General features: G+C 39.0%; 1 protein-coding gene across 2 annotated transcripts in view; it reads right to left on the bottom strand.

Annotated features, from left to right (window-relative positions):
* Positions 1 to 8,158: 8,158 nt before the first annotated feature.
* Positions 8,159 to 25,958, bottom strand: part of LOC111155111 (calcium sensing receptor) — a 28,593-nt gene continuing 10,793 nt past the window's right edge. The window contains exons 4-6 of one of the 2 annotated variants that reach the window (XM_022515171.1): positions 15,713 to 15,943; positions 12,456 to 12,579; positions 8,159 to 11,132 (exon numbers count right to left, since the gene is read on the bottom strand). In XM_022515171.1, the coding sequence (XP_022370879.1) occupies positions 9,604 to 11,132; positions 12,456 to 12,579; positions 15,713 to 15,943 (1,884 nt within the window). In that variant the 3' untranslated portion in view covers positions 8,159 to 9,603. Of the gene's footprint in view, positions 11,133 to 12,455; positions 12,610 to 15,712; positions 15,944 to 25,958 lie in introns of both variants that reach the window. The other variant, XM_022515170.1, reaches the window with a different exon arrangement.

The following is a 25,958-nucleotide window of genomic DNA, read 5'->3' as shown; positions in this document are numbered from 1 at the left end:
TCACTTGAATTTAAGAGTATATAGTCAAATTAATTTGATGACAACCAATTCCTATTATCATGTGAAAGTTTTCAGAAGTTGCAGTGATTTGAAGCCACAAAATGATTTTACTGTTTCTTCTATCACTCTGGAAGCCTTGTAACCAGAGAATGTCAGAGCAGGAGAGCCAGTCCCAACTGACATGTTAAAAAGGCTAAATATAATAGACTTCTATTGCTCCTGTAACAAGTTACCACAAATATGGTGGCTTCAAACAGCACAGATTTGTTACCTTACAGTTCTGGAGGTCAGAAGTCCAACATGGGTCTTGGCTAAAATCAAGGTGTTGGCAGGACTGCATTCCTTTCTGAAGACTAAGGGAAGCTTTATTCCTCACTTTTTCCAGCTTCTCTAGGCTATCCCTTGGCTTCTGGTCCCTTCCTTCATCTTCAAGATGTTACCAGTAGTGTAACATCTTCAGATATCTCTCTGACACTGACCCTGACTTTCCTGCTTCCCTCTTCCATTTTTAAAAACTACTGTGATTACACTGGGTCCACCTGAATATAATCAAGGATAGTGTTCCTTTTTCAAGGTCAGCTAATAAGAATCTTAGTTCCATATATAACAATTCTTTCTTGCTATGTAATATAACATATTCAAAGGTTCCAGGGGTTAGGACGAAGACATTATTTGGGGCCACAATTCTGTGACAGGTGGTGACCTGACAAGAATTTTTAGTTACTCTCAAGAGTCTTTCCAATACACTGCAACCTTATATGTTTGTTTTGCATTGGAATTCAATAAAAGGTGATGCTGTATTGAACCCTGATATATCTGAAGTCAGATAGTTTCATTTGCTAGTTTTCTTTTATTTTGATAAGGAAATTAAGTGTTTTCTCTGATTATAATTGGAGGATCTAAATGGCTCAAATCTTGTAATTCACCTCAACTCAACCTCTTAAATTCTAGTTTTCTTTTTCTGTCACTTGAAGGTATGGTGAAAGAATCCTTAAACATAGGTGGGTCACACATACCTGGTTCTGGGTTATCTGTTCAAATGAGAACATCCAGACTCATGTAGTGTCAAGACTTCATACTTTACAAAAATGTGAAGTTCTGGTGTGGTGTACAGCCACTTAGCATCTACAGGCCCCTCTGGGTGCTGACTTCTTATTTTGATAATTTTTATAGCTCTTAATGCAATGGAAATTGTTTCTGGCTCAGCTATTTTTCTCAGACTTAAGAAAAATCAGACTTATTGGTGTCTCATTAAATACAATACAATCTGTCCCACTCATGTTGGTGGGGTTTTCTGAAATGGCAAATGAAAATTGTTGGATATTATTGATTAGGTAGGGAAATCTAGGGAAAGGAAAATGATGAGGTTTTAGTTAGTAGAGTGAAATGTTTTAAATTAGTGAGTTTAGGTGGATTTTGGGGGCAGTCAGACAAAATAAGAAGGAAAAAACTACAGAATCTTGGGTATACAACAGTTTGTTGAACCAAGAAAATATCTACAGTTGAACCAGGTGTATTAGAGGCTTCAGTTTAAGTCAAAATCTCTACTCTTGAGGCCTACTCTAAGTTAATGATGTTATAATGGGAAAATCTGCAACCTCCACCTTGGAGAAGGTCTGGAAGGAGATTGGGAGGGGCTTGTGCAGTAGACCAAGAAGTGATTTTGAAGGCATGGTCTTGAATTCCAAATAACAGTTATTATAGAAGCCTGTGAGCTTAAGAACATCTTGGGAACCTCAGCTATGTGGTTGTGCCAAGTTTTAGCAAACTAGTGTTTTTGTATATCCACACTATGTTATTTATTCTTCCCAGTGGCCATTGCTACTTAGGAAGGAATCTCAGGGCAATGGGAACCTAGAGCTTATCTTCAGCATGTTCTTAGATCCTGACTAAGAGGGCCACCTGCGTGAGCAAACAGAGAAACTAGAAATACTGTGGAATATTTGGGAGTGAGGAGAGTGCTCACTCTTCACCCACATTAAGGAACCTGCAGGAGAGGGGACCCCAGCAATGGAGGGGGTCTCTAAGGAACACATGGAAATACTCATGAGCAAGAGTAATCTGTAAACACCTGCTGGGTATGAATCAGTATGGGAACTTTCCTGCCCAGTTTACTTTTTCTTTCTCTCTGTGCCCCATCCTTGAGAGGATAGCCATATATGTAAGGAGGAGAGGGCAGAGCACTTGTGGGATAAATAGGGAAATGGCTGACCAGAGCCCCTTCCCTGACTAATGGCTTCTCTCTCTGCAGGAAGCTGGAGATGAGGAATGGGAGGGGGACTAAATTAAACCAAGAGTTTGACTATAACAAGAAACTAGACATTTGAATTACTGAATAGGATCTTGTATCACCTAACAGTTACCAGAAAAGTCATACCCAAGTTTTTCACTTAGGGAAAAGAGAATTAGGCCCATGGAGCAGATTTAGGTGGATAGGGAAACAAAAATAAAGTTACTTTAGGATTATAACCCCTGAGTTTTGCTTTTTTGATAGGTCTGTTAGAGTTGTGAAAGATCAGGACATAGATGTCTGGTGCCATAATTAGCATGCTGGGGGAGAAGGGAAAGGTCAAGAGACTAGAAAAGAGATTGAGAGATGCTAATAATATTTTGTTTGTTTTATATTTGGGTTAAATTTACTTACCACATCTTTGTAACAAAGATGTGTGTTTTAAAATTATTCTTTGATACAGAAATAAATTGAATGGAAAAGGCCATTCAAAAAAAATAAAATTATTTTTTGAATGTTTTATCTTCCACTTAAAACTTTTTTAAAAACTTAGAAGTTTTTTCTTTTCTTTTTTAAAAAAATTGTTTATTTATCTTTAGAGAGAGAGAGAGAGCACACATACAAGCAGGAGGGGCATAGGGAGAAGGAGAGAGGATGCCCAGCAGACTCTGCAGTGAACATGGAGCCTGACATGGGGCTTGATCCCATGACCCTGACATCATGACCCAAGCTGAAACCAAGAGTCAGGCGCTTAACAGACTGCACCACTCAGGCACTCTAACCTTTCACTTTATTTAAGGTCACTTAATATGGGCCAAGATGTAGGGAAATGGATTAACATGGTCCATAGCTTATCCAGTCAAGAATTCTGATGGATTTAGCTCAAGAACTCACAAATGGTTTCTTCTCATCTGCTGTCCACTATAATCTTGGCTTTATTCATCCTTAAATTGTAGATAAAATACTACATGTAGTCTCGTTTTTTTCTATTTCCCTCCTTCCTTTTTTCTTTCTGTCCCTCTTTTCAATGATGTTATATAACATTGAAAAAGAAAGAAGCAAGCAGACAATACTCTGTTTTCCTTCCCTGTATTTTCTCTTCTTCCTTTTCAATGAAACTTCATTTGTGTTATTCTGCTCTCCCCCCTAACCTTCTAAACTTGATGATGTGTTTTGATATAGTATACACGCTTGTCCTATCTGTTGTTTGTGGGCTCTCCCGCAATGGGATTATAGTGTAATTTCCTTAGCCATGCCCTGGATGTTGGGCATCTGGATTCTTTCTTCTTTGTATCCCAGAACCTCAGCAGTGTGTTAGTGCTCCCTTGGGTGCAGGCTCCGGGCATGTGGCTCAGGTGGGTTCTCATGTCGCTGGAATATGGTGCTGCTTAATTAATTGTTTCTTGTTGGATTATTTTCTTAGGGGTGTATACATAAAAGAGAAACTATTGGCACGAAGGCTGAGAAGGATCTTTATAAAAACTTTAAACCTTTTGCCAAAGGACAATCCAGAAAATGAAACCAGCCTGAAGTTAATTTACCTAAGGATAGATCCTAATAGAGGACGTCAGAAGATCCAGAGGGACTGGTCTTTATCAGCCTCCAAGAAGGCCTTTCTGATATGCTTCAAAGAATTACTTTTTGAAATTTGTTATAAATATCTTAATTTTATGTAAATATTTTTGCTTTTCAACTAACATTTCAGCTGCTTGGCAGACTTTCAGGTTCTTGTTTGTTTGATGGACTGACTTCTCTTGTGACAAACTGGGACCAGTCAAATCACTGAATTTCTATTGTGTGATCTTTTTGGCTGATGAATTCTCACTTTTTGGAATGATTTTTAAAAACATCTTCTATTATGGAAATTTTAAAAACGTAACAAAAGTAAAAGGAGTAGAAATATAGAGCCCCATGTACTCATTACCCAGCTTCACCAACCATTAACTTTCTGTTGTTCTTTCTTTTCTTCCTATATACTTATTTCTTCCTTACATTATGATATTTTATTTTATTTATTTATTTTTGAAGATTTATTTTGGAGAGAAAGTGCACATGAGTGTAGGGGCTGAGGAGGGGCAGAGGGAGAGAGAGTCTTAAGCAGACTCTGTGCTGAGTGCAGAGCCCAATGCAGGGGATTAATCTCATGACCTTGAGATCCAAACTGAGCTGCAACCAGTGGGTTGGATGCTTAATGAACTGCACCACCCAGGTGTCCCAACACATTATGATATTTTAAAGCAAATCCCAGACATCATATGATTTCACCCGTAAATACTTCACCCTACATCACATCTTATTAACTGACCGTAGTACATATGGCAAAGCCAATAGAGTAAAACATTAACAGTAAGTGAATCTGGGTAAAGGGTTATATGTAGTACTTGCTTTTACACATTTTCTCTAAGTTTAAAAAATTATTTCTAAATAAAAAGTAAAACAAATGAAAGAAAAAAAAAACCCAGCCAAACAAAAACATGACCATGATAATATCACATCTGATAATCTAAGAACACTTTTTTCTAGTTTTGCTACAAACTATGATTTTAGAAAGAAATTAATGGAAAAACCCAGATAAATATTAAAAGGAAAATAAGAATCACTCATAATTCTAACACCCAGCATAATCACTATTTAACGATTATGTATTTTTCTCCAGGCTATTAAACAGACACAGATACACACAGACAGATACACACAAAATATGCCTATCATTTAGAAAGTCAAATTGTACTAATGGGCTTAGGATCCAGCACATAATTCCCTCATCCCATCCCCTCCAGTATCCCCGCCTGAAGTACTTCCCACGTGCTCTCTCTTATCTGCTGGCAGCCTCTAATGGCAAAATGCCAGCTGCAGCTCTATTTTCAGGGTAGTAACTTTTTATCTATCATAGCTGTTAAGATGAAAGGGAATCCTATTTTTCTTGCTTTTTCTCAGAAGAATGTGTTTTTCATTTTCTGTTTGATCTTAAAAATGCCTTGTTTGTGAGCATGGTGTACTGCAAATTGGCTTGTCCATCATCCTCTTGACCTTGTCCTAGCAGGTCTTCCTATACTGTAGAGGCTGGACAGCAAAAGCCACATTTCCAGACTCCCAGAGCCAGTGGGAGGCCTGGAAGGTTGAGGTGAATGGGGCCAAGCACAGTGGTAGAAAAGTTTGGTTCCTCCAACTGCAATGAAGAGTCCAGTGTCCACTTCCCTGTGCCATGGGTGCTAAGTGGAAGGCAGGGGAAATAGGCTTTTGCTAAAAGAACCCCGTGGAGGGATTAGGTATTTCTCCTGGCTGCATTGTTCCTGACTGTGTAGCATCCAAGCTTGGATGATCATAATTTTATAAGCATTTTAATATCCTATAACAGATTTTTTTTTTTTTGCTTAGACTAGCTAGAATGAATTTTATTGTGTCCAACTAAGAAACCTGATAGAAGACATTATTGAACTCTTTGAGATTCTGAAAGCAAAACTTCTAAACTTCAGTCATCTGTGGTTTTAATGATTTTCTGTCTTTTTCCTATACTCCTGAAGGGGGGAGGGATACTTTTATGTCAGTTATTTTATTTGCCAAATAAACAATTATGGCAGGTAATATTGTATCCTCTTTACATAAGAAACTGAGACAAATGAATTGGATACTTTGCCTAAGGACATATATAGTTTATCTGTAACGCTGTTTAGAATTCCACTCCTGGTGTTTCACTACTCCAGTATTCGACCTATTCATGACTAACAATAAAAAACAGTCCTGACAATGAGAGACTATGGACTCTGAAAAACAATCTGAAGGGTTTGAAGAGGTGGGGGGTGGGAGGTTGGGGGAACCAGGTGGTGGGTATTAAGAGAGGGCACGGATTGCATGGAGCACTGGGTGTGGTACAAAAACAATGAATACTGTTATGTTGAAAATAAATTTAAAAAATGATTTAAAAAAAAATAGTCCTGAAGAGTACTTGAACTAATTATAGCTTGAGCAAAACTTTATAGGGTGACAATTGACCTAATTGGATAATTCTTATCTAATATAGTTTGCTTATCTGCTTTAAACTTCACTCATGGCAATTTTAAATTCTTTTCTTAATTTTTCTGATACAATTTTGTGCTTAATATACAAAACTTGAGAACTATAGATAATTCTAAAGAGGTAGAAATGATCGGTCCACCACAAGCAACAATGTCTAAAAACATCTGAATATTTTTATAGGTCAGATAGAAACAAAACATTTAAAGAAAATTGGGAGATTTTGAGCAATAACCACATCTTTGGGTTGATATCAAGAATCACATTCTTCCAGAAACGCTTCCTGATAATTCTATCAGGGATCAAATCCTGTTCCAACCCTGAGGGTTATTCTTGGGCTTTGATCCATTATACTCACAAATATTTGAACTCCATCTGCTGGGAAATCAGTTGTAGAGTTAATTGTTGTATTAGTTCTAGCCTCCTACTCTAGGTAGTTATCCAGGTAGCTAATGTCCCAGTTTCAGAGGGAGATTGCTGGTAATAATTTCTATTGCTCCCCCACCCACTTCCTCTAATTCAGCTCTTGTTATAAACAGGTATCCTTACCTCCATTCCAAACTCTCCCCACTCTTGTGCATGATTCAGGGGAGGGGACAAATATGGTGGTCATTTCAGCACAGGAGGTGGTCCCCCTTGCCCACTTGATGCCTGGGTCACAGTTGTCCCGCTAGTCCCAAAATACACTTTCTGCTTGTTCTGCCCAGTCTCCTGCCCCTATTTGGTCTTTTCTAATTGTTCTCCACTTATACCATTAGCTGAGCAGCTCCTCTCAAGGCTAAAATTCTTCTCTCTGTCCTTGGAATTCACCTTTGTTCCGTGACTCATCCAACCCTGTACTTGTTGTATTCCTGACCCCTACCTCATTCTTTGCAATGATAGCAAACTTCTCATGGAAGGGGGAGGCCTCTGAATCGATTCAGAAAACTCTGAAGTTACTGAGAAAACCCCAATTTAATTAAGATAAATTGGGCTGTCACTAGGCTGAATGGGAATTTGAGATAGAAACTAGGTTGTTACAGAAAAATAAAGTTCATGTTTTACCCCACTGATTTTGTCTGAGAGTTGTGCCTGCGGCATGTAAATGAGGACAATGATGTCGAGTCTACCATTCTGACAAGAATATTGGGAAATACTGTTTTATTTGTAAGCACTTGGTGAAATGGAGCTTAATGTAAATGTTGCATGTTTTCTTGATGAGCCCCCTCCAGATCAGCAACATGGGTGAGCTGCATGTTGAAGGATGAAGGGGTGACATTTTGCACAGCGAAGTGTGTTTCTCCGTGGCTATTTTGATCCATAAAAGCCAAGGCCTCAAGCTTTTCAGTTACCTTTGTTTGTTTGTTTTTGTTTTTGTTTTAAGGTGAAGTAAAATGTTGAATGTAAATCTTCACGCAGCTCTGTGCCTTGCTCAGTGGTATGATGAGGGCAGGAGCAGCAGGTGGGGCCTGTGGCTGGTGCCCTTCCTGGCTTGGGGAGCAGATACCTCACCAACATGTTCCAGACATGCACCCACACGGTGCCCTAGAATGTGTCAGAGGAAGAAGTCATCAAGAGCTGTGAAGTTGAGGCCTCACATAGATTTAGTTGCTATGTTTTGGCTTTCCTTAAGAGCAGCATTTAGAGTGATCTAAGAAACTACTGCCAAACTGGTGACAGTCTTCCCTTGGTGCTGGAACCAGAGAAGCAGAGCATGGGGACCTCTGGGGGTCTGACTGACTTTTTGGCTTTGCCACCCAGAGCCAGTGTTGCTAGGACTGACCCAATCCCTTGAACCAGGTCCCAGAATTCTTGGGGGTTATTATGAAGGAAGTTTTTGTCATCAGTGGACTTGTCATTAAAATCTGAATGGTAAACAAATAAAGTTTGTTTTATATTCTAAGCAAGTGAAAAAAATAATTGCGATATCAGTAATAATATTAACTAATATTTATTGAGTGTTTATTATGTGCTAGGCACCATGCTAAAGTACTTTACATACATTATCTCATTTAATTCACATAAGCGCTCTGTGGGGAAAGAATGATTATTACCTTTATTTTAGAGACAAAGAAATTGGGGCTTAGTGAAATTAAGGTTCCCTGCCTGTGGTCACCCAACTTGTAAGTGACTGGCTTGAACCCAGGTCTCTCTGGCTCCAGAGTCTGAATGCTCAGAAGAAGCTGTGCCATTCAATCACTTTAACCACCCATAGGCAGATCCCCATTTCTGGAGGGGATACAGGTATGGTATTTGGTGTGTGTGTGGAGGGGGAGTGCCAGGCTAAGCTTCTATGAGAGATCTCTTGGAATCACACTTTCTTACCCCAGCAACTGGTAGAGGCTAATGATTGGAAGCTTATTCTCCACAGGGTCAGGTGTGGATCCGGCTTCAGAAAGCCTTGGGGGCAAGATGGGGGGAATTTCTGGATCCCTGGGACTCACTTGGTCTTAGCTCATGGAGGTGAAGGTGGTGGGGTGGGCAAGGGTGGGCAAGGAGTTCAATAATACTGCCTTTTATTAACCAGACTGTGACATTTTTTTTTCAGTTTATATTGTCCATGAACTATTATAACAGAAGCATTTTCTTAAAGGTAAAACTAGATGTTAGGAATATTAATTACAGATACAGCTCATTGGATTCATGCAATCTGAGTCCCTTCCCAGCAATCTGAGGTGATTCTTGTGATCCTGGAATCTAAACATGGCATCATTATCATATTCTTGACCAAATGCAGTTCGTACAGGAGGGATGCTAACCTTCTAGATGTTACATGATAGCAGCAGCAAGTAGGAGACCAAATATCTTACAGTTTTCATAAATAGGAGGGGACATGTTCACCTTATGGTTTTGAACATTTGAAGTTCTTCCCATTGTCGAGGTGCTGGATAGCACTGGTGACGTTCTGTCTTTCAGACTCTTAAATTTAATGGTGGCCAGCCTGATGTTTTGTCACTCTGCACACTTTTGTCTCTGGGCCAGGGTGTCTGCAATGTTCAGAGTAGGCATTTCAGTGTTAAGGAAAAAAGAAGGGAATAGGTGGGTTGTTTACAGCCTTTGTTTCATCTCTCGACTTTTGGGTGTGATAGAACAGAGGACAAGAGCAGAGAAGAGACGTGAAGAGCAAATCTGATTATGGTGTTCTCTCTGACATACCCAACCACAGAGTCACGTGGCTCCTCTTCTTTTTTTTAATTTTAAAGGGAACATGAGTCAATTCACTGTTATTTCAAACAGTTCGACAGAGTTTGAGGTGTTTGGTGTGTTTTATTCCTCCTTCCACAAAAGAAAGGAGTCTGGGGTGATTCCTCGTTCCTGTCAGAGAATGTGTTCCCAGGAAACCCCTCTGGATCCTTCCTGACTGGCCACCTTCTTCCATTTTACGAATGCAGTATGTTTTCTGTGACAGTGCTGCCTCCACTGCTGATGACAAAGCTTTGTGAACTGGACACTACAAGTGCCGGGGACATCTCCTCGGGGTCTTCTCTCTCTGGTCGGTGGTCCCCACCCACAGGCCCTTGCAGGCCTGTCTCCTGAGAAGTTAGTTCTGAGTCTGTCTCTCCACACTGCAGCGGGAGCAATGCCTGGTGTCTGCTCAGGGTCTCGTTGCTTCTCCGGGCCTCCAGGGAGTTCTGGTGCGTGGAATTCCTGTGAGCCATGGCACTCTTCTGAGGCTCGTCAAAGCTCAGTGAGAAGGTGACGGTGCCACTGCCAAAGATGACCTTCTGCTTGCACCTGGGCTGTGGCTGCGGCTGCGGCTGCGGCTGTGGCCGTGGCTGCTGCTGGAGGGTCAAGGGTTGCTGTGGCTGCTGCTCTTGCTGGGTCAGGGCCAGTGGCTGCTGCTGCTGCTTCTGCCTCTCAGGTTGTGGGAAGGGGTCTTCACTGTTGCTCTTGCTGCTGATGGAGGATGAGGGCGTGGAGCCCGTGGAGCCCCCGAGGCTGCTGGACCGCTTGCGGGAGACGTTGCTGCGGCGCAGTGTGGCCCGGGCTGCCACCTTGAAAGCATGAGCAGCAGTGCTGCAGCGCACCTCCTCAATGGTGTTACGTGATGGCTTGAAGAGGATGATGTAGACCTTGTTGAAGAAGATGCAGGCCAGCAAGCCAAAGCTGGCTGCCAGGATAGCAATCACTTCCACGGCAGAGACAAACTTGCCGTAGGTGCTGGCGTAGGCTGGAATGAAGGAGATCCAGACGATGAAGAAGATGAGCATGCTGAAGGTGATGAACTTGGCTTCATTGAAGTTCTCTGGCAGCTTCCGGGACTTGAAGGCAAAGAAGAAGCAGATGGCAGCCAGCAGGCAGGTGTAGCCAATCAAGAAGCCCAGTGCCATAAGTGAGCCCTCATGGCATGTGATAAAAATGATCTCATCCTCCAGCTCATGGTTGCGGTAGCTTGAGGGTGGGGCGGTATAGAGCCAGATGACGCAGATGACAATCTGCATGAAAGTGCAGAGGAAGACCAGCAGGAACTGCAGGTTGAGCCCCCACCACTTGCGGTGGAAGCTCGTGGGGATTTTGGCTTCGAACACCAGCAGGACACGGTTGGTTTTCACCAGGATGCATGATATGCAGAGGACGAAGCTGATGCCAAAGGCTGGCTGGCGCAGGCGGCATGTCCAGTCCTGGGGCTCACCAATGAAGAACAGGGAGCTAGAGAAGCAGCAGAGCAAGGAGAAGAGGAGGAGGTAGGAGAGCTCTCGGTTGGTGGCCTTGACGATGGGTGTGTTACGGAACTTGATGAAGACACCCAGCACGAAGGCTGTCAGGAAAATCCCCAGCACAGCAAAGAGAGTGAGTGCAATCCCAAAGGGCTCTGTCCAGGACAGAAACTCAATCTCTTTGGCAATGCAGGAAGTGTGGTTTTCATTGGACCAGAAGTCATCGGGGCACTTGTCACAGGCACTTGCATCTATAATTATTCCAGGAAAGAGTTAGATACTGTATGGCATAGACTGTAATTTGTGAGTTTGAGTGTGGTGGTAAGGGTATACAGGTTATTGGATGTGGTCACTTTAAATTTTCTTTGTTGATGAAATAATTGTGATTTTTACATTAGAAACACACTGAACTCTGACTTATGTTTAATAATATACTTATTTAATTTCATGTATTTATAATAGTTCTGTTATTTTTTCCTTTATACACAGTGGGGGGTCATGCCACATGTTTTCTTTAGCACCACCTGCTGATGGCTTATAGCAGGGAATGATCCATCTTTCCGGACAGGTGGCTACCTACACACTAGGTGTCTAGCATAGTTCATCAACTTTCTATAGTGATATGCACTCAGCCTGACTCATTTTGCATATATGGATGGGCTCTGTGGACATGTCAGAATAGACTTCCTCTTAGAGCAAGGGAGAGTATCCCACACAAAAGACCTTGCCTTCCTTAATCCATATCTATGCCTTTCCAGTGAGGGAGACTGCAGACTCATTGAGACAATAGACATTTATTAAGTCTCCTCTATGTCTCAAACAGCATGCAGTTTTGGGGAGTAAAGGGAGCATGGGCTTTCAGTCAGAGATTTGGATGGGAATCCTGGCTCTGCCATTTACTAGCTGTGTAGCTTTGGTCAGGCTCCTTAACCTCCCTGAGTCTCAGTTTCATCTCTGAGTCAACTCTGTAATGGAAAAAATAATCCCATTATTGTGGTGAGGATGAAATGAAATAATAACAATAAAAATAATTATAGTTAATATTTACAGGGTGCCTCTGATATGTCAGGTAAGGTTTTTATTTAATATTTATCTAGAACTTACCTTTTGCTAAACTAACATTAACTCATTTGATTTCCCAAACTCTATAAAATGGGCTTATTTTTCCCATGTTATAGATGAAGAAACTGAGGCACAGGAAATGCATAAGTAGATAGCAAATGCAATGCCAGACACCCAGCAGGCAATATATCATGGCCTATGAACTCTGTAGTCTGGAACAGACAGAACTTTGTCTGTTCAGGGCTCCTGAGCTGTAAGAAAAGGAATACAATGTTGAAGAGTGGTATCAAAGTAAAAGAAAGATGTCTAAGCTTTTTTGTATTACAAGACATCTAATATTTCTTTTCTATCCCCCTCAATGCTCGGCCCAATGTGACTTTCAGACATACCTTGTTCAGTGAGACACTGTGCTAAGTACCTGCTCAGTGTAGCCCTTTCAGGGACATCACTGACCCCAGGGCCCCAAAGTGGACAAAGCTTTGCATGGTGTCCATGAAGGCATGTCCCTTTACCTGTTTCATCGCTATATTCCCCATCAGGACACTCCACACACTCAAAGCAGCAAGTGGGCTCCCCCTCAATGATGCCTTTCCTGGTCCCTGCCAGGCAGTCTCGACTGCAGTTGGAAAATGGCACCTGGAGAACGGAGAGCACAAAAGTGAAGGGCTGCAGCTGTGGGATCAGGTTCACAGCTCCTTTGACGTAAGTACGGGGGAGGAGTTTGTGCACAAGGACCAGTACAACAGACTTCAGGCCCATTCCAGACAGAGGAAGCCCCAGAGACCCTTGTTCCTGTTATCTATGAAAAGGAGAGATGTCCATGGGCAAGTGCCTGCACATGGGCACACACTCACTCACACACACTCACTCACTCATGGGATTCTGGAAAGATTAGTTGTTGAGACTCCACACAGTGACCAAAATCCACTTTAAATAATCCCCTGTTCCATTCCCTCCAAGTCTCAGAATGGGACACCTGTTTACTTTCCATGGAAACAGTAGTTTAAGACAAACTAAAAGATACAGGGATATGGACCTACACACAATAGGACAATTACAAGGGGAGATGCTGAGATGAGAAATTTGTTTGAAAATGAGACTTTGAATTTTGTAGTGAATTGTAATTCCTGCAATATTACTTTAGGCTTTATAGGGAGACTTATGAGATACTTGTAACCATTCAGCAAGGAAGGCAGGACAGGCATAGAGGGGTCAAAAGTAAATGGATCAGAAAGATATGTCAGGCAATTACTATCCAAAAGAAATCTGCAATAGCTATATTAATTTCAGGTAACAGAGATTTTATTTATTTGTTTATTTCCCTAGTGGACTAAGGGTGCATGGAATTTGATTGACCATAATCCTTGTTTTTTTTCTCCATCATTATTTATTCATGTTTCAATCTCTTTTAATCATTTTTAGTGATTACCACCCAAAACAAAAGCTTGGACCAGGACAATAACCTACACCTAACTGTATGGTTTCCTCTACCCCTTGCTTCCTCCCCCACCACATATTCATAACCGAGATGACCACTCGGTTTCTATGTTTACCACAGGCAAATAACACTAAACTTTCAAGGAACAGATGAATTTAATCTTATGTAAACTCTACCAAAGGTTTAAAAAAAAAAAAAAGAAAGGAACATCTAACTCATTCTTATAAGGGCAGTGTAACCCTGATTCCAAAACTGGACAAGAGCAGTATGAAAACAAAAAAAAAAAAAAAGAAATTACAGGCTCATCTCACTACTTTGTCTTCAGAAGCATACCTGAGTTGAGAATCTGTGTACAAGTAGTTTATAAAGAAAGTTCTCTCAGGGGAACCAGGAAGAGAATGGAGCAAGTCAGACACAGAAGGGAAGAAGACAACAAGGGTGTTATCTTGAGCAAAGACCCTCAAAGATTAGCTTCTGCCTGATCCCACAGGAGAACCCTGGACTCTAAGTTATTCCTCAGAGCTCTCCTGACCTGAGGAAAAGGGAGCCAGGGCTTTCATACTTCCACACCACTCATTTTTAAAGGTCATCTTAGGGAAATGTAAATTCCTAGGCTCTTCTACCTCTCTGAGCCTGTGGGCAAAGTGGGTTCCATTAGCCTGCTGGTTGTCTCCTGAAAAAGAGTGGTGAGTTCTGGTTATTGGAAGGAAAAATACACAGAAGTCTGGAGCTATATACTAAGTATAAGGAATCTGAAAGGATCTGGAAAGAATGTAACTGTTTTTCACCACTTGAAAAAAGATGAAAAGTACCGAAACAATTAACAAACTCAAAGGACATAAGAAACAATATATATCATGATCATGTTGGGTTTATGCCAGGAATGCAAACAAGTTTATCCTTAGAAAATCTATAAATGTCATCCCCTGCCTTAATAAGTTAATGCAGAAAAATCATATGATCATCAATAGATGAAGAAAAAACATTTGATGAAATTCAACATGAACTCATGATTAGAAACTTAGCTGAGAAAGGAGTTAGGAAAAAACATCTTTAACTTGTAAAGGGTAATATAGAAAATTCTTAGGTAATCATTCTATATGAGAAAATATTAGAAGCATTTCTTTTAAAACAAGAATGCCCACTATCACCACTATTATTAAACATTGTGGAGTTCATAGCTAGTGGAATAAGACAAGAAAAATAAGGGCATAAATATTGGAAATAACTCAATAAAACTTATTATTTGCAGATGATATGATTGTCCACATAGAAAACTTAAAAGAAACAGCAACCAGATTGTTAGAAATAATTGGGGAGCTGCCCAAAACTAAAATGCTAGACTTCTCATATCCGAATTTCGTTAGTTTTTCTTAAAAAGACACTTCACCTTTTGTTTGATTTTGGTTGACTGCCAGATCCTTAAATGGTTGTTTTTGACAGTTTTGTCTAATTTGTTGCTTCACCATTTCAGAAGCTCTACTTCTGCCTCATTCCATATGATCATGTCAGATAACATGGAAGAGCTCATGCTATTTTCAGTGTCTCTTTAGTAAGACTCTTCCCTTCTCTTCCCACCTCTCTGCCTGGTTTGGAGACATCTTAGAAAGTTAAACACAGGGAAAACAATAAAATAATTTTTTTGTTCTAACAGAAAAGAAATAACTGGTTTGACAAGAAGTTTTTTTTAAAAACTCAAATAGAAGATGATTGGCATTATCTTCTAATGAAAGAGGGATAGAAAGGGCAGTATTGGACCTGAGGATTTCTAAGTTTCCTGGGACCCTGGGGAGGGAAAGAAAGGAAAAGAAATAGTGAAGGATGGTACACATTAGCACTCTCAAACATAGTAACACAGTACTCTCAGAGATTTTCTCTTTCCCAAGTCACCAACCCATATATCTTCTAAGAAATTGTCCTTTTGATTTATAAGTCCATCTTGAGCTATTTGGATGACAGGGAACTAACTCTGAATAGTCCAGGCTCTGCCTTGAATGATGTTTATATTTGCTTAAATATTTTGCACTAGTTGGGGAAAGTTTTAGGCAAGAAAATTGTTAGCTATTTAGCCAAGGAGTCAGATCTATAAAGAATAACAAATTTTCCAATATAGTAGGTATGGGGCTCAGGTTCTGAGGATTCTCCTCTTTAGTGTACTAGACACTGATAGATTTCACAGAGAACCTTGGCAGTGCACAGTTAGTGAGTTGAAGGAAGTAGACTTACCATTTTTCAAGTCTAGTGGTGAAGCCCAACCCTCTTCCCCCCAAGGCCGAGCACAATTTCCTGCCCATAGTAGAGCCATCTGTTGTTCTGATGGAGAGCACATACCTCCCTGGAGAACCCACTCCACAGGATTTTCTCCTCATTGATGAAGAGCCTTTCTCCTTTCTTGGCATAGACGTTGTAATAGCCGACTTCCTTAAACACTATGGAACCATCCTCTGGGGAGAGGTGCCAGTTGATGATGGAATAGTTCCCCATCAGGTCACCACATTCATCGAAAGTCACTTGCTCCCCCATATTGTTGGTAAAGTTTAGGTGCCGTAGGTGCTTCAGGACCTAAAGAGGAATGAAGATTCTGAGTACAAGCCACAAGGCTGCCATGTATGGTTAAATATTTTGGGAAGAGACACTTTTTCTAATTTACACTAAGGTACTTATATGTGTTAGCAACAGCCCTGGTAAGCCATGGGCTTTACTTGGTATTCAAATTGTAACTGGGGTAGGAAACACTTTCTTGAAGTCAGGTAAATAGTACTGTCACCCCCATTTTTTTGATGGGGAAAGTGAGGCATAGAAAAGGAAGTATCTTGTTTAGGGTCACACAGTTAGCAAATGGTGCAAAGCCTGCGTTCTTAACAGCTGTGCTCTGTTGTAGCATCATTAGGCTTCTGGCTTTGCTTCCCGTATGCCCCTGACATGGCTTGGAGGAGGCAGTGGACACTCAGCCCCTTTCATGTGGGACATGCCAGGGGTCACTGAGCCACCAAGAGAGATTAAGACACAGTCCTGCTTATGAATGTAGGGATGCTTGCTTCTGCTGCACCTCACAAGTCACTGGGCTTTATCATTCTCTAACTCTGAGCATGTTTCTTCACTTTTGTAAGGAGAGTGCTGGGCCAGAGAGGCTACAGGGTCTCTACAAACCTTGGTATGGACTTCTTCTATTCTGTGGTTTGGTGGTCCCAGAAGTACATCTAGAGGCACTTCTCCCTTTTTTCATAAAAACCAGCATCTAATTTGACACTGGGAAAAAATTTTGGGTTGAATTTGTCTAGTGGATAGTCTGACTGGGGCCTAGCACCCATTATCCATATTAATGTGCATGACAAACTGAGCTGATTGAGCTAGACCTTGAGTGTTCCACTACTTGAGGGCCGCTTTAATGTTCCATTCCATTCCAGAGTTGACACTGCTTTTTAATACATCGGTAATGAGATTATTTTCAAATAAACACTTATTATAAGGAAAATTAAATGGGGAAAAGGAGTTACCTGAATTTTCTCAAAACAACTCTGGGACAAGTCTGGGGACAGAGTCTATGGCAGACCACATATGCACACAAACATAGCACCCTGGGTGCCTCACCTAACCTTCTCTGTGTGATTTACTCCTTTAGTGTCCTCATTGCTCCTGCTAGACTCTGGCTGCCCTGACTTTTGTCCAGACCTATGGAGGAAAGGGGGTACCTCACTCCTTGCTACCTGTTCTTCTGTTCTGCATCCAGAACTGCTTAGCTATCTCAAAAAGATGGAGAATGAATCCTACTAAGGATTCATACCACCTGTGTTCTCCAGAGCTTTCCTCAATGGTCATCAATCTTATATTTTTTCCTTCATTTTTACTGAGCTCTTAATCCTGTCTGCAGAGAGGTACCCCAGATTTGCTCCTTTTTTATACGTTCAGCTCTCCTTCTTTTTCCCACAACCTGCTGGGGATCTCTCAGGTCTCAGATGAAATATGCTTCAAACTTCTCTAAGTAGCTTCCAAAACCTATACTTTCATCCCACATACCCACCATTACTTTTCAGTGCAAGGGTTTTATCCTAATTGTACAGGGTTCATGGTCATTTCCACAATTGTGCTAACTCTGTCTTTGCTCTGTTGTGTGTAAAAGGAGATGAAAAGAGTGGAGAGGCAGGGAACTACCTCTTGTTTATACTTCCTATGTGTCAGGCACTGTACTAATGCTTTACACAATATCTCTTTTAATCCTCAAAACAACTCTATTATTACCTTTATCTTATAGATGAGGAAACAGGCATAGAGAGGTCAAGAAACTTGCCAGTCAGAAGCTAGGAAATTCTTGAGCTATGATTGAAATATGAGCTTTTCCTACCACATCATCCTGCCTCCGATATAAATTGTTTAGAGGGTCCATGGCAAGTATTTGTCAGTAATATTTCCTCATTAAATGTATTTTTTAAAAAGCATCACTCTTATTTGAAGAATAATCTTAAAAACATATATAGTGGTAAAGCTAGAATATTTAGTATAAATTTACTCTCTATTCAGGTTTAATTCCTTGGTTCTCAATTATGCCAGGCATCAAGCTGCCTTTATCCTTTTTTCTGTCTATAGATTCTCTGCAGTGAAACTCTCCAGGCATCAGTGGGTGAATAGGAAAAGGAACAGGGACAATCATTTTATAATTAAATGGTTTTCTTCTACATTGGTCAAATTGGGCAGAAAAGTGACTCAAAGATCATCACTGGCTATAACCCTTTTGCATTTCTATTGGCCTGGGATGGAGATTTCTACCATAATCTTAATTTGAATGAAGAAGGAGCTAATAAAAAACCATTTTCTTAAAGTTTCCACTAAAAACCTCATTTTAAATATAAGGGGAGATTTGTATGCTGTTAGGATGAATCAACAATAAATATTTATAGAGTATCTACTATGTATTCTGAACTAGGCTGCAGTAGTATAAGGCTTAGTAATATAGTCCTCTTGGAGTTTACAAATGGGTTAGAGAGATAAGGAATAAGACATAAATATTGGAAGAAATAACAAACCACGTGAGATAAAATATAGTTAAGCTCTAACTTATGGGGTATCAGCTCTAAATACAGTTATATTCAGGAGAGATGGAAATTAAAAAGGGCTACTAAAAATCTCAATGCAGGCTTGAGACATGGTAGAAATTTGGATTGGCAGAGGACAGAAGGAAGGATGGTGTTAAGAACAGTGGGAAAAGCATGGACAAAGATCAAGTTAGGAATAAATATGAAGTGGTATGGGGGCAATAAAGAAACCAGCTTCTTAAAATTTGTGTATGTGCTAGAGAACAAAGGGAAATAAAGTAGATAGGTAAAGAGGAGCTAAGGCACAGAGGCTAGATTTAATAATAAAAGGCATAGGACTAGATAATAATGGGTTGATGAGAATGTAGAGAAATCAGAATCCTCCATACACTGCTGGTGGGGATGTAAAATGGTGCAGACACTTTGGAAAACATTCTGACACTTCTTCAAAAAGTTAAAAATAGAGTTACCACTCAACTCGGAAATTCTACTCTTATGTGCCATCCCAAGAAAAATGAAAACCTATATCCACACAAAAACTTGAACTCAGCTGCAGCAACTTCTTGCAAGACACATCTCTAAAGACAAGGGGAACAAAAGCAAAAATGAACTATTGGGTTCATTGATGAACATTATCAAGATAAAAACTTCTGCACAGTAAAGGAAGCAGTCAACAAAGCTAAAAGGCAACCTATGGAATGAGAGAAGATATTTGCAAATGACATATCAGATAAAAGGCTGGTATCCAAGATCTATAAAGAACTTATCAAACTCAACACCCAGAAAAACCCAAATAACCCAATCAAGAAATGAGCAGAAAACACGAACATTCTTCCAAAGAAGACATACAAATTGCCAATAGACACATGAAAAAATGCTCCACATCTCTTGTCATCAGAAATACAAATTAAAACCACAATGAGATACCACCTTAAACCAGTTAGAATGGCTAACTAGTGTTAGCCATTAAGTTAGAATGAACAAGACAGGAAACAACAAATGGTGAGGATGTGGAGAAAGGGGAACCCCCTTACACTGTTGGTGGGAGTGCAAGCTAATATAGCCACTCTGGAAAACAGTATGGAGGTTCCTCAAGAAGTTAAAAATAGAACTAGCCTATAACCCAGCAATTGAATTATTAGTACTTACCCCAAAGATACAGATGCAGTGTTCTGAAGGGTACCTGCACCCCAATGTTCATAGTAGCAATGTCCACAATAGTCAAACTGCAGAAGGAGCCAAGATGTCCTTCAGCAGATGAACAGATGTAGTTTATATATGCAATGGAATATTACTCAGCCATCAGAAAGGATGAATACCTACCATTTACACTGATGTGGATGGAACTGCAGGGTATTAAATGCTAAGTGAAATAAGTCAAAGGATGACAATATTCATATGGTTTCACTCATATGCAGAATATAAGAAATCATGCAGAGGATCAGAGGGGAAGGGAGGGAAAATTGAATGAGAAGAAACCAGAGAGAGAGAGAGAAACTATGAGAGACTCTTGACCCTGAGAAACCAGCTGAGGGTTGTGGTAGGAGAATTGGGTGGTGGGCATTAAGAAGGGCATGGAATGTGATGAGCACTAGGTGTTATATGCAAGTGATGAATCATTGAACACTACATCTGAAAATGATGATGTGCTATATGTTGGATAATTGAATTAAAAAAAACTTGAACACAATTGTTTATAGTAGCACTATTCATAATAATCAAAAAGTGGAAACAATCTAAATGTCCTTCAGTTGGATTAATGGACAAATTATTATATCCATATAATGGTATACTATTCAGCCATAAAAAGGAATGAAGTACTAATATATGCTACAACATGGATGAACCTTGAAAACATGATAAGTGGAAGAAGTCAGTCACACAGACCACATATTTTATGATTCCATTTATATGAAGTGTCCAGAAATATCCAAATATATAGAGACAGAAAGTAGATTTGTTGTTATTTACTAATGGGGGAGTGAAGGGGGTGGAGTGATAGCTAAAGATATGAAGTTTTTTTTTTAATGTGGTGAAAATGTTCTAAATTGATTATGGTTATGGTTGTACAACTCTGCAGATATATTAAAAACCACTTTAATAGGTGAACTGTATGGTATGTGAATTATATCTTTAAAAAGCTGTTTAAAAGAGGACCTATCAGAAGGGATTTCACATATCCAAATATGACTTTCCCGGTGGAGCTGGTATCTAGCAGCAGGTAGAGACCTTGACAACAAGGTAACCTTGAGCATACTTGATGTTGAGAATTTACGAATGAGACATTGCAATTCTAACCTCAAATGGAACAGAGAAAAAATGGTAGGCAGAAGGTAAGAGCAGTACAAACATCTTATCCAGAAAAGGAAGCATTTTAGCCAGAATTTTTGTGGCTAGACATTTTATACCTAAGATTAGACACATTTCCTCTAAAGAAGATTTATTCCTTTCTCTATCCCCAGTGTTTTGTAGAAGGCCTGAATTTTAATGGATACTCAAACTATGTCTGTTGAATGTTTGGTTAATAGTATGGGCATTAAACTAATACTGTTGCATTTGTCAGGTAATGTCAAACCATGATGAGGTTTTCACTAGTCTGAGAATAAATAAGAAAAGGTCAACATAGTTTCTGTATTAGTTAAAAGAGCAAGTAGGTAGAAAATCAATAAGGATATAAAAGACTTGAATAATACTTGATCAACAGACTTGATCTAATTGAGATTTATAGAACACCGAAGCCAATAACAGTAGAATACACATTCTTTTTAAGGGCACATAGAGTATTTACCAAGATAAACCATATTCTGGGTCATAAAGCAAGTTTCCATAAATTTAAAAATATTCAAACCAAGTATATTTTTTGACTCCAGAGGATTTAAATTAGAAATGAACACAGAAAGATATTTGGAAAATCTAGATACTCAGATACCAGTAACACTCTTCTAAATAACCTATGCATTTGAGAAGGAATGAAAGGAAAGTTAGAATATATTTCTGAATTAAATGAAAATGAAAACATAGTGTATAAAAATTGGGGGGGCTACAGCTAATGCAACGTTTAGAGGGAAATTTGTAACACTAAAATTACTATGTTAGAAGAGAAGAAGGGTCTCAAAACAATGACCCCACTTTCCAAGTTAAGAAACTAGAAAAAGAAAAGCAAGGTAGATTCAAATAAAGCAGGAAAAAGGGAATAATAAAGATCAGAGCAAAAATCAGTGAAACAGAAAACAGGAAAATAGAGAGAAAGTCATTAAAACATAAACTGGTTCTTTGGAAGATCTGTAAAATCAGTTGATCTCTACCCAGATAGACCAGAAAAAAAGGAGAAGATGCATAATTCCAAAAAAATAATGAGAGGAGTGAGATCACTAAAGATCTTGCAGATAGTCTGAGAATATTAATAACAATTTCATCACAATAATCTAAATAAATTTATGTCAATATATTTAACAATTGAGATACAGTCTTTGGAAGACACAAACTATCAAAGCTATCTTCAGAGGTAACCAGAATAGCCCTATAAGTGTTGTTTTATTTTAGGAGAGAGCGAGTATGCGTGTGTACATGGAGAGCTGTGGGGGAGGGACAGAGAGAGAGGGGGAGAGAGAGAATTTAAGCAGGATCCACACCTAATGAGATCCTAAAACAGGGCTTATCTCATGACCCTGAGATCATGACCTGAGACAAAATCAAGAGTCAGACGCTTAACTGACTGAGCCAGCCAAGTGCCCCAGCATTATAAGTTTTAAAGAAATTGAATTTACAGTTCAGAATTTTTCCCACAAAGAAAATTGGCCCAAGCTGGCTTCGCTAACTCATTCTTTGAAGCCAGTATTACTCAGATACCAAAACCAGATAAAGATATTACTCAAAAATAAAACTATTGACCAATATCTCTCATGAATGTAGAAGCAAAATTTCTTAACCAAATGTTAACTATCTGCAAAAAGGAAAATACACTGTGACCAAGTAGAGCTTATCATAGGAATGCAAGGTTGGTTTAACATTTGACTACATTAACATACTACAAAAGGGAAACCATCTGATCATCTCAATAAATATAGAAAAAGAAGTTGATAACATCCAATCTCTATTCCTGATAAACACTCTCCATAATCTAGGAGTAAAAAGGAGCTTTTTGAATCCTATAAAGGACATCTATGAAAAACCTGCAGTTAACATTATGCTTAGTGGTGAGAGAATGAATGTTTTTCCTCTAAGATCAGGATCAAAACAAGAATGTGCATTCTCACTGTGGCTATACATTGTAGCTATAGAATGGAGGTTCTAGCCAGTATAGTTGGCTGAATTCTGCTGATTCAGACTGAAAAGATAAAGTTCTAAGTTCTATATATAAACAAAAACAAATAAGCAAACAAAAGGACTTTCAAATAAGGTGAAAAGACTTAGGATTCACTTTTTGAAAAACTTCATTGAAGACCATAAAAATTAAGGCTTTTATATAAACAGTTGTAACTTAAACTTGTTTTTAAAAGCAAAATACTTAAAATTATACTATAGGATTAAAAACCAACACAATTTTTCCCTTTGAGATATAGCTGTAACTTAAGTTCATACATTCTGAATTAAAAAGAAAAACATCCTGGATTTAAAAAAGGGTAAGTCCCCCAAACAACTGTTCCATGTAAGATTGATGACAGAGTATGCCAGAAGGTGAAGGGAGCGGCCAACACCTAAAATGTAGGACTGGCAGTCCCTTAATAGAGAAACAGAATTATTCAATTAGCTGTGGTAAATTAATTCAAACTAATTGCAGGAAGGACAACCCCCCCTTTAAAAATTTAAAAGAAAATGCGAAAATGGATTTTTTCAAAAAGTGTCTTTTCTCCTTTTAAGGAGATTCATTGGTACAAATCAGGCTAAAAATTGTTCCCGATTCTTAGGACGCCTGTGTCAATTAAAAATAAGAATAAAATTTAATTGTTTCTGTATCTTCATGTATCAATAATCCTGTTTGTACTTTTTTTTTTAATACTCTTAAAATCCTTACTGAAGTGGTATTTTTCCCATCATTTATCTCATTGATAATGAAGAGGTAAATTTCAGCACAAATTTATGAAGTCCGAGTTATTGTGGGGTTTTTTGCAAGAGCATTTTCTGCTAACTTCTTTCAGACCACTCACTTTCTTTTTTCTGTGCCTGTGTCTCTATACTGTTTTGTAGTTATCCATTTAACCGCTGTCTTCTCTCAGTGTTTACCATTGTCCCATTCTCTTTCTTTCCTTATTTGTTCATTCAACAAGTATTTATTAAGCACCTAATATGGGCCAAACAGGGACTTTTTTAGTGATAAGAGATACAGTTATATTCAAGATGGACAAAGGGATGTTTGGCATTCTCTAATTTGGTCCGTTGTGTCCACTCTTACTTATTTGCACACTGTAATTTGTCTTTGTGTCTCTATATGAATCAGTTTCAGGATGGTGATCTGCTGATCATCCAGGTTTAAAGTATGGACCACTGTCTTCATTGCGAAGCCATTGGCTGACCCAGCAGTCACTTAGAAGCTAGAAAGCCTGTGCCTAGAGGGACAGTTGGGTACATGGTTCTTTTAAGAGTGGCGATATTGGTGTTATCAGGGGAACAGACTGCCTAGGGCAGATATGGGCTTTCTTATTGGCTAGACATATGACTTTGGGCAAATCATTTTGGTTTCTTTGGGTCTTACTTTCCTCACCTCCTCACCTCCAAAAGAATAATACTCAAGACTAATATTTAATACTAACATGAACACTTATGTATAGGTAGTATCCTAAGCACTTTTTATGTATTAACTAGTGTCATCCTTATAATGAACTTATACATTTCATTATCTCCATTTTTCAGGTGAGGAAGATGAGACACAGGCACATTAAGTGACTGCCCAAGGTCATACAACTGTTAAGTAGCAATTGGGATTTAGATCTAGTTAGTTTGGCTCTAGTGTCCAAACTGTCAACTAGATACTCAATCTATTACATTGTCTATTGCTAGTTACAACAGGTTAACTAGTATAAAATTTAAGTTGAGAAGATGGGCTTATTTTTAAAATGGGATCATGGAGACAAGTATAATGCTTGTGGCAATGTAAAAGGCCTTAACCGGGAAAGGGGTCTATACCGAATAACATCCATCTCCATGCATGGCATGAGCTTGCCCACTCCAGGGACTTTTCATTGTTTTATATTTTTAATGAACTATATTGAAGTATAGTTTACATAGGATAAAATATGCCTATTTTAAAAGTAGAGTTCTGGGTTTTGGTAAATATGCCTGTATAACCACCACTACTATCATCCCCAAAGTTTCCCGGATGTCGCTTTACAGTTAGTCCCCATCTCCACTTGGAGCCCTAGGCCACTGTAGATCTGTTTTCTTTCTATCATTAGAGAAAGTGGTTCTTTTTTTCTATCGTTAGAGAAAGGATATCATATAAGTGTAGTAATAAAAAGAGTATGACTCCTTTTAAGTCTGGATTTTTTCACTCAACATGATGTTTTGGGGATTTACCTATGTGGTTGTACATTTGCCTTTGAATTTGACATTTTCTCCAAGGAATAGACCCTTTCCAAAAAATCTGGTCCATCCTTCAAGGCCTATCTCAGATGATATCTTTTGTTTTTGTCCTTATTTCAAATCCTAACCAGTATGGTATTGTAGTTTCATCCTCATAGGTGGTGTATAAATAAAATCAAGAGTATTGAATTTTTCTAGTCAAAATTGGTACCTTGTCCATTAAGAGTCAATTATTTGTTTTCTAAGTCATATGTCTAAGTCATCTTTTTAGACATCTTTAATGTTTCTTTTAACATGTTGACTTTCAAGTTTTGCCTTTGAACACCTAATTTTCTACATTAATACCTTTGCATAATAGGGAAGATTGAGATGGAAACTGTTTCACCCTTAAAAGCAATATAGGGGATCTTTAAAGTGATATTCATTGACCCACAAAAGAGAATATACATTACAAAATAATTTAGGTATTTTCCTCAGAGCACTTTTCTTCTGGAATTTTAAAAGAAAGGACTAATAATTCCATTAAAAAAGAAAATATAAAATTTTACTTGAGATTATAATCGAGTATAATATGCTTCTAAATTATTTTACTTGGGGAGAAATATGAGGAAAATAAGAATAAATGTAGGGGAAGAGAAAGGAAAACAGCTAGTGGGAAGACTTAAACATAGAAGATAATATCCAGACGAAATTGATGGGCTCATAAAACTAAACACATCGAAAAGGACAAAGTACAACGTGTAAACACTGAGATGGTCATATACTGTCTTTTATGTGGTACTATTTCCATCTTGTGGCCTTTTAGGGTATTTCCTCTCAAGGATTTTAAAGTCAAACTTGCTCATTATAAGCATAAATGGGAACCACCTCTTGGCACATACTCTAATGTTTAATTGAACTAAACCAAAGACTAGAGACTAGAAACCCCCCACTGTCATCTAGGATTTCCAGCTCTTACACTTGGCATCAGAGCACAGAGGGAAAATGGGATGAGATGGTACAAAGCACCCCATCCACACAGGGGTGAA

Source organism: Enhydra lutris, unplaced genomic scaffold, assembly GCF_002288905.1.
Source record: "Enhydra lutris kenyoni isolate GAN:26980312 unplaced genomic scaffold, ASM228890v2 scaffoldscaffold39, whole genome shotgun sequence".
NCBI lineage: Eukaryota > Metazoa > Chordata > Mammalia > Carnivora > Mustelidae > Enhydra > Enhydra lutris.
This window is presented reverse-complemented; position numbering and strand designations above follow the sequence as displayed.